This window comes from Trichechus manatus, unplaced genomic scaffold (genome assembly GCF_000243295.1).
Source record: "Trichechus manatus latirostris isolate Lorelei unplaced genomic scaffold, TriManLat1.0 scaffold00009, whole genome shotgun sequence".
In the NCBI taxonomy this organism is placed as follows: Eukaryota; Metazoa; Chordata; class Mammalia; order Sirenia; family Trichechidae; genus Trichechus; species Trichechus manatus.
Genome location: NW_004443945.1, coordinates 10586278 through 10596224, shown reverse-complemented (window position 1 = coordinate 10596224; position 9947 = coordinate 10586278). Strand labels below are relative to the sequence as shown.

Here is a 9947-nt window from a genome sequence, read left to right as displayed (position 1 = left end):
TGAAACAGGAACATAAAGCAGAGGACCCTATAGCCCAGACTTGTTTATCCAGAAGCTGCTGGATCTGTATAGTTATTCGGGTGCTTCTCTCCCCTAACATTCATCTGCTTTTGGATTATTTCCCTGTTCACTTGACGATGGGCAGAGAAAAGAAAAGACATGAGATTTCATTGCCTGTACTCTAAAATTGTCACCTCACAGCATGTCCAGACACCAAGCCAAGAAATGGCTTAGGCTCTCTGCTAACTGGCATGTACCTGAAGATTACTCAGCCTCCTGGAGGGTGAGTTTTTCCCACACAACAAACCCTACAATTTTCCTTGCAATGCTCCCAATATTAATATTGTATTTATTTTGTGATATAGAGCAGAGGTCAGCAAACTTTTTCTATAAAGGTCTGGACAGTAAATATTTTAGGCCCTGTAGTTTATTAATTCTCTGGTGAAATTCCTCAACTCTGCTACTGCAGGAGGAAAGAAGCCATAGACAATAATAAAGGAGTGGACGTGACTCTGTTCCAATAAAAGTTTATTTATAAACACAGGTGGCAGGCAGGATTTGGCCAGCCCACCATTGTTTGCCAACCCTTGAGGATGGAAACTGAGAAGCTACATAAAATTTCTCCAATTACAAATTAATGTGGTCATATATGGAATAGAGTTGATCATCATTTCATACATATATTTAATTATAGTCTAAATCTGCCCATGGAATTCATTTAAGCGGACTTTAGCATTTGAAAGCACTTACAAGGTCCCTTAACTTGCATTATTTTATACCTAGCACTACTAACCTGGGCACATGATGCTTTTTAATTTTTCATTATGATGAAGATATGATGTTATTATGATGAGATATTTGTTCAGACATTTAAAAAACATCTTCATTGATACAAAGATGGGTAAGAGACATTCATTACACTCAAAGGATTTAAGCCTAGGTAGAAAAACAAGCCTAGAAACAGGTAATTAAAACAACTCCCCCACAACAACATGGAAGTGCAGTACTAACATCATATATTCAATAATGCATTCAAATTGTAGTGTTGGGAAAGAATATTGAATATACTATGGACTGGCACAAGATCAAACAAACCAGTCTTAGAAGAAATACGACCAGAAAGCTCTTTAGAAGAGAGGATGGTGAGATTTCTTCTCACTTACTTTGGAAAGACCAATAGCTAGAAAAGGATAAGTTTGGGAAAGCAGAGAGTCAGCAAAAATGAAGGAAACCCTCAATGAGATGGATTGACATAATAGTCACAACAATGAACTCAAACATACCAAGGAGCATAAAGATGGCGCAGGACCAGGCAACATTTTGTTCTGGCATACATAAGGTCTCCATAAGTTGGAGCTGACTCACTGGCAACTAACAATAGCAACAATAATAAATTGGAGAACTCAGCCTGACAGGGGAGGCAGTTTCTTGGAGAAACTGATAACAAAGCTGACCCTTAAAGATAATATGTTGATTTGTTCATTCAGTAAATATTTATCGTATTTCTGCTATGGACCATGTAGTCTTCTAGGTCCTGGGGATATGGTAATGGACAAAAAAAGGTCATTGGCATGATGGAGGCCACATTCTAATATGAGTTAACATGTGTAATATAGATTTGAAGAAGATCGTTATGATCAATGTGCTTCAGGTAATAGCATTCCAAATCTTAACCCTCTGAAGACAAAAACAAAATATACAAATAGAGGATGTTTTCAGTAAAAAAAAAAAAAAAAAAAAATGTTGTCAATAGAAAAACACAGCCAATCACTCCAGTAAAAGAATTTCAGATTTTTAAATGGTAATTTATAACTGCATTTTCCACCAGTAATTATCACCTCATCAATTTTAGCTAGCCTGAAATATTTATAGTAGATAGGCCCTTGTTCTCTGTTACAAGGCATGTTTTTTTTTTAATTTAATTTATTTATACTTTCAGTCAAAAAGAGCATCATTTGACAAAGGCAAAACAGACTTTCCAGGAGTCCCCAGATATTAAAATATTATATACATCTTCCCCTCACTGATCTCTTTCTCTATCACTACCATAAATGGTATGCCAGGCAGTTTTCATGCCTCTGGACCTCAGAGGTAAGGTGTTATTCTGGTTCTAATGCATGTAGCATCAAGGTGGATCCCTTTTGAAATGGATGAAGCTCAGCAGACCAGAGATGGAGCCTCATTGTGTATGTTGAACATTCTATTTGGTGATGCTTCCTAGATATGTTAGTTCTGTAAACTTTTGCCTTTATTTCCTTTATTTCTGTGAGATAAGGCTTGCAAGCATAAATGTGGCTTTCCTGTGTGATGGTTAGGGAGCCCTGATGGGTTTGTTTTGTTTTTTCTGTGTTATATTTGGAAAACCAGAAGCTCTCCATGTAACCTAATGGAAAGGTGCCTGCAATAAATTTCTTATCTAGCGCTCATTGGTATATTGTCATACTACAGATCAGTGGTGCCATAGTGCTACTTGCCTCATTGGTGGCTTGTATTACCAGATCATATTTCTCAAAATCCATATTACCAACCAAATATTTAAACACACTCAAATAGTAAGTATGCATTCTGATACTGAAAACACATGCCATCAAAAAAAAAAATTAAGGAGGAAAAATTGTAGTAATGAAAGGATTATCAACTATCTCATTATCCAACATTTTGCATTTACGACAATAGTAAAAATTTACTATCTGACTATTTTGTGCATTAACAATTAATGTCTGGCAGTAACGAATACCAAGGTGCGAAGCAAGAGGTGTGATGGTTAAGGTTATGTGTCAGCTTGGCTAGGCCGTGATTCTCAGTGGCTTGGTAGCTAAGGAACAGTGTAATCGGGCAGTTATGTAATTGGTAATTTGGCAGTTATGTAATGCTGTAGTCTTCCTCCATTTTGTGATCCGATGTAGTTATCCTCCCTTCTTGCATAATGCTGATTTTGCATAATGACTTGGCCTTTGGATGGAATCAAACCATGTCAATAAATGAGGAGAGGATGTATTTTAAATTTGAATATTTTAAATATAAATCTTTGTGAATTTTTGAGGTTTTGGAGAAAGAAAACATTATTTCAAGAAGCACAAAGTATAATGTAGGCTAGGCATTATTCAAGACATTTCTCTGTAATAGAAAGGTAGGAAGTGAACATAAGAATGTGACAAAAACACAAAGGTCATTTATATGTATTGTCACTACTCCAAGATCTGGTCACTCGGAGGTTTGGTATGTTTGATAATGATTCTAAGAAGAGCTACATGATAAAAGAGTTAAACCCAGACACACAACCTGGGTAAGATGTTCCCCACAATTAAATTGTGATTACTTATACTGCTGTTCCCCACTTGACAAGTAAGGGTAATGCTATCAACCTACTCCATATTAGTGTTAATCGACAAGTTATCCAGGAAAGTTGATCTCCTTGAACTAAATCCATCATGTCAAGAGATCAATGCCATAAGGTTCCAGTACTTACAGTGACGCTTGTATACCTTGCTTTTTTCATCTTGTTCAGTTGCAAGACCAGAAAAGTTAAGGAATGAGATTCTAGGCTGTAAGTCTCATAAAGTGACTTTTAATGATGGCCAGTGTCTTGTGAAGAATATTTCAAAGAATTCAGTTTACCGAACTTCAAAGAAGGTTACATTAACATAAATTATCATCTAGCTTTATCTAACATTGGTAACACACATTTATTCCACATCAAAAATTTTCTGACAGTGATGCCATGAACTGCAAAATAATTACTGTCCTTTGATTATTTAGTTGAATAAATGGATGAATTAATTGACCTTCCCTAACCTGATAGCATTATTTTCTGCTTTTTATCACAGGGTAACTACTTGGAATCAAAATAGAAGTAGTACAAATTAAAGTATTAAGCTTACCAAATGGTTACAGTAAAACAATTTCCATTTGAATTATCAAATATTAAATAGTGTCCAAATAAATATATGAAATGAATTTAGAACGTGGAGTGAAGAAAACTTCTAATTAAAGGAAAACTTATGACAGCAAGTTCTTTACTGAATACATTTAGTTGGTTTCTTGATCTTCTAACCAATCATGTCAACAATGACAAAAGATATGCAAATTCAAACAGACCACAGTCAAGCCAAACTGTCTGACTCACACTAACAGGGACATTTTTCCTCATATATTCAGCTTGATTCACACTAGCAAGGATCAATGTAACCAAAGAACATTTTAGTTATTCTTGGCTATTATCTGAAAACTATACCATAATCAATGACCAAAAGCAACGCAAACAGGAATCAAAGTTATTCCACAAAAACTGACGTATGAAACATTTGCATAATTTAAGCCCGGCAGAATCATGTATTTACTTTGTCACGCCTGAATAATTGCATAGCAAGGTAAAATACGCACTACTTTTTAAATCACCATTTTGATTGTATGTTTTAAGCAAACAAAACATTACATTTTTGGTAGAATAGCTCATTCAAGACAATTTGAGACTAAGATATCCCTCCCCATCCCCCTCAAAAAAGCCAGATTAACTTATAATGATTAAATTCTCTTTAAAGAATAGATGAATGGTATATTGACAATAGTAATAAACTTTCAACAAATTCATTTGTTTACTATGGAAATAAGTTTTGCCAGAGAAAAAACAGATATTTTATTACAGACTGTCACGGTAGGTAGCAGCTGAAATTTAAGCTATAATTATTAAAAGACTACAAAATTCTCTTTGCTTCCTCTTCTGCATATTTATTGATTTCCCCTGTAGTCTGTAGTGGAAAGATTAACTAAAATTCCAGGCTTGGACTCTTAGAACTACCAAGTTTCAGTTAACATGTCAAATAAAATAACAGTGATCTCCGTTCAGTCCCTAGTGGACAAAAGTAGAATAGCTGTTACACAGCATGAATCAGCAGGTGGTGATCTAAGTGAGTGTGACCACACAGGAACAAAAAGGAGCATTTGTCCTTTCACTATCTTTTATCTTCTTAAGGAGTTTGCACTGTGGACAGACTATCTTACAGAAGTCTGGTTGCATTGCTACTACACGCACTGAGAGAATCTACCGGCAAAGATCCTGTGGTGGGAAGCTTTTCACAAATGGGGACACTGCCACCCTTTTAGTGACACAGTCAGTTGCATATACTTACTGTTCACTGCTTACCTGTTACACAGTTAATCAGAGAGCACAGTGAGAATTAACTGCAGAAACTGCATTCATATTTTAAAAGGCATACCTTCAATAAAAAACTTTTCAATGGTTTATAGATAAATAACAAAACAAGCTATTCAATTTGATTTATATAAATTGGGATTAAATGCATACTCAACATTAACATTCATTAGACTCCCTAATGGCCCTGTGTCTGCACCTACAATGTCCTGAGCAGTGTGGTACGTCAGGAATATAGCAGAGCCTACATGCTGTGTTCAACCCAAATCCGCAGGTGCATGTCCCAAGGGACCAGCCATCACCGGCTAAATTTCTCCCTTCATTGTAGACAAACAACTCCTTCCTGATGAATTCGCATTATAATGTATCTTCTTAACTGATCTTCTCAAGTACAGAAGAAAAATATGACAGAAACCAGTCCTCTCCTATTCTATCACTTAATAAAATGAACAATTCCTCTATACACTTACACATTTATTTCATTTATACAATTTCCCCACCAAATACTATATAGGGAAAACTGTGAGAGCCAGAACTCAGGACTGCCTTGTTTTTCCGGGTCTCGCAAGTTTTCTACCTTTGATAGGGTGCTCTCTTACCACTTTTTAATCTCTCGTTTTAGTGGAAAATATTTGAGTTTTCCCTCTCTGACAGGTTCCCGTCTTACACAGGTTCTGGCTTTTGCAGGTTTTATTGTATTTTATTTTTACTCTCACTTCACGTTAATTTTACTACAAGTTAAAAAATGTATTTTGTTATGATTTCCCATCCTAGCTGTATAAAACTTTCTGGTGTAAAATCAATTTGATCCCAAATCATCCTGTCGTCATTATTATTGTTTTCCAACAACTTCCTCAAGACATATTTGCTTTCTTTTTAAAAACGGGGTTTTGACAGACTACTCAAGCTCAACCAGGAATAACACAAAAACAGAAATGTCATAAAACATGCCATTGCTAGACGCACAAATAGGGCTCCAGCATACCTTCAAAAGCTAGCAAAAGCCGAAAAACCTTGGTTTGCTGGTGGTGAAACCCAGTACTAAGCTGTCTTGCATTTGCAAACACTGCCCCCCTGGAGCAAAAGGTAAACACACAAATTCCCTCCTAAGGAACTGTAGGTTAGCTGCAGTGCAACAAGGGAAAAGGCGCCCTGCAATTAGAAACTGAAAGCAATCACTTACTTTTTGCAGCCACTGAGTATAATTTTCCATTACATGCTCCAGATGTTGAAGTTTCTGGGAAGAGAAATCAGGTTCCACGTGTGGAGCATCTCTCTGCAGAGCGTTTGGGTTGTACTGGTCTGTCGTACTCTCACGACAGTTCCCGTCGTGTTCTGGAAGAATGAAAGTGTAGGCACATTGCCCATGTTGAATCCGGTTATATCTTCTCCCACCGTTTTCAGGATTTCGGCGCTGGTTGCTGCAGCCTATGTGAGTCAGAATGGCAGCGAGGAAAGCAAAGGAAAGGAAAACTGTCATTGTACGGCCAGCACTCTCCTTCCGTGCCTCTCGCAAAACTTGCTCCTTTCTTCTGCCCTTTAAACTAGTTCTTTATTTCAGGTAAAACTGCTTGTTTGTTTGACTTTTTCCCCCTCCAAGGAAACTTTTGAAGAAGAATCATAGAAAACTAGCCATTTGTTAGTTTTGCTCTAAAATGTTATTTTTTTTATTTCACTGCAGTGATAGTTTCCTTAGTTAAAACTTGAGATATTTATTGCATAGTAGCTGAGATTTATTGTTTCCTCTCTGTAACAGTTCAGCGTGGAGCCTGCCTGAGTCAGCTGCATGTACATATTCTAGACCCTTTCCTCTACCCTATCTGCTGCAGATCTGCTATTTTCTCCCAGACCTCAGTGAGTTTTATTAAGGTTGCACATCCAAGCCAAGCTGGAAGCAGGCAGGCTTTCACAAGATGACTTGACAGGAATGCTTGAATGTGCCCCTATGCTAAGGATTGCTGATGGCTCAGGGCGGCGGGATCGTCTTACAAATTGGCTAGATGCGCATGACCTCAATCATGTATGGCCCGCCTGCCCGCCCCTTCCGCAGACAATTGCCTCCAGCCTAAAGCAGATTCACGGAAAATCAATAAATAGAGCAGTCCACCTTAATACACTTTTGGTGTGTGTAGTGACCTACTAAAGTCTAGCAAACTAGCAGTGTTTTTTTTTAAGTTTCTATTTAATTGGGGAACCCTAAGAAGAAACTTAGTATAATGTCTGATGAAATTATTTTTGACAGTGAATGATAAAGCTGTATAATTATTTTTTAAAAATTTTTATAAAACATTTATTCTTGACTCTAGGGAAAAGCTGTTAAGATCCACTTTTAGAAATTCTGTTCTTTCTTTGTATTCATTTAGACTTTTAGGAAGTGGATAAAATAATCAGGGAGGGTCAAATTAGCAAAAAAACCAAAACAAAACAAAACAAAACACAATTTGTCCCTCAAAGGATTAGAGCATGTGTATATTACATCGAATAATCTAAGTATTCCTGAAACATGGATTTTAAATGAAACCGTTTCCCTGATCAGAATGCAGCCCTGGGTGTTCTGTGTATATAAATTGGGCAACTTCCTTAGAAAACAACGTGGTTACAATTTAAGACAGTGGCCTGAGTATTACTAATTCCTGTGGTTCATCCTCATCATATATTTCACAAAGATCTCTTTGGTGTTACTATGGCTATCTTTAACGCCATTGTGGAAGTTCCACATAAATCCTCATTGTGGCTGCGTGGATCAACCATCTGAGAGCAAACATACCAGTTATGTCAATGGGCCAGCAAAGGGTTGTACAGGAAAAATCCAAGTATTTCTATCAGGGAAGAAATAAAAATTATCAGAAGGTAATTTCCCAAATACAGAGTGTAAATATTTGAATACAGGAACCAGTAAAACATAAAGAACAGGCGATATGGCATGTAGGCGTTGAGATTTTCACTGGATGTGTGCAGAAAACATGAGTTATGAGCAGGGGCTTCCCTCAGGGACTGGGAGGGATTTAAGGCAATGGAGTTTGGCCATTGCAGTCGTGGTGTTAAAACAGAAGCCACAGAGATAGCCTCCCAGGTTGTGGAAGGGGGCATGGCGGGGGTGAAGGGCAACAGAGGTTAGAGATGGGCGTTTAGGGAGAAGTAAGAGGAGAGGGTAAAACAAATTCCAGAAAGAATGTGATTTACTTGGGGAGTAAAGAAGTGCCGAAATCCGTCAGTCCTTTCCACACCAATAACAAATTGCTGATCCGACAGATATGGAAGCAAATTATGCCAAACACGGCAATAAAATTTTCGAGGCACCTTTGCAGGCTCCTCCTGTATTGTTGCCGGTCTCTCAGCTGGCTGATATGTCACCCATGTGGAATAATAATAATGATGTTTATCAAGAGCTAAGCACTTCTTACACACTATCTCATTTAATTGTTCCAACAACCCTAAGGCATAGACATTATGTTTAAGCCCATTTTGTTGATAGGGAAACTGAGTTGCCAAAACGCTCATTGATCACAGTCATATAGGCAGAAAGTGATGATGCCAGCAGGTGAACTCAGGTAAACTGAGGAAGAGCCTGCGCTTCTACCATCAAGCCAGCCTGCCTTTGAAAACCTCTGTGAAGAATGAAAGCAACTACAAAAGGGCTCCAGCTGCATTGATTTACAGTCCTAAAGCAAGGTAAGTGGTGGCACCTAGAAAACGGACTGATTAAAAACCAGATTATCCCTCCATAGTGATTTAATCCATTCCCCGTACAAAAAAAAGAAGAAAGGGAGAGAGAGAACTAGGGAAGGAGGGAGGAGAGGAGGGAGGAAGAAAGGAAGGAAAGACGGGAGGAAGGGAGACAGGTAACCCATTAAATCAGGTTTTGTAAGGGCCCAAGTGACGACATGGACTGTCAAAGCACAGGTTATCTAAGAACATTTTCCAGCATTACTTGCCTTCAAAATTATCCATGGAAACAAGAGTCCAAAACTAACACCTATAAGTGCTGTGTGAAAAACTAACAGAAAATTGGTATAAGGCAAAAGCATGAGTAGTGAGGTCTCTACTAAAGTTCTCGTATGTTTTTAAACCACCAAGATTGTTAAAAATCTGTTCCTGTGTGTGTGAGTGTGTGTGTGTGTGTGTTCATCTGTGTGCGCTTGTTCCTGTGAACTTTTCCAATCTGAACAAATGAGCATGAGGAATGCACATTTTCCTGAGGGAAAAGTAGACAACTAAGAAGGGAAGCCTGGAATGCAAGCAAAAAAGTGGGGAGTCAGAGAGACAGAAGAAAGAGATAGAAAGATTGAGTCATTTCTTTTTCAGAAAAACAAAAACCAACCAAGACACTGGAAGTACTAATGTCAATTCAGAAAAGGTGTCTAAAGATCAGTTGTAAGCACGTGTAAGACATAGGGATGTGAAGAATCCACTCGTGTTTCTTTGGAACTCCAGCTGAGGAGACACTGGATGCATTTGACAATCTTGGTGGCATGCTAAGGACAATGTACTTCCAGGGAAATGAACCTAAGCAACTGCTACACTGTTGGTCATTGTTGCTGATTATTCAGAAATTATGCACAATTCAGGGGGCTACTGAATTTATGGAGCAGCCCTGTGGCACAGTGATTAAGACCAAAAGGTTGACAGTTCGCATCCACCAGCTGCACCTTGGAAACCCTATGGGGTAGTCCTACTCTGTCCTGTAGGGTCACTATGAGTCAGAATTGACTCGACAGTGATGGGCTATTATAAATATGAGAAGCCCTAGTGGCACAATGGTTAAAGCACTCAGCTGCTAACCAAACTCATCAGC

The 9947-nt window shown here is 38.0% G+C and overlaps 1 protein-coding gene across 3 annotated transcripts in view; it reads right to left on the bottom strand.

Annotated features, from left to right (window-relative positions):
* The window catches only part of ANGPT1 (angiopoietin 1), a 281266-nt gene extending 274122 nt beyond the window's left edge, over positions 1-7144 (bottom strand). For all 3 annotated transcript variants that reach the window (XM_012559855.2, XM_004370693.3, XM_023725985.1), the window contains exon 1: positions 6336-7144. In XM_012559855.2, the coding sequence (XP_012415309.1) occupies positions 6336-6632 (297 nt within the window). In that variant the 5' untranslated portion in view covers positions 6633-7144. The remainder of the gene's footprint in view (positions 1-6335) is intronic.
* Positions 7145-9947: the final 2803 nt, after the last annotated feature.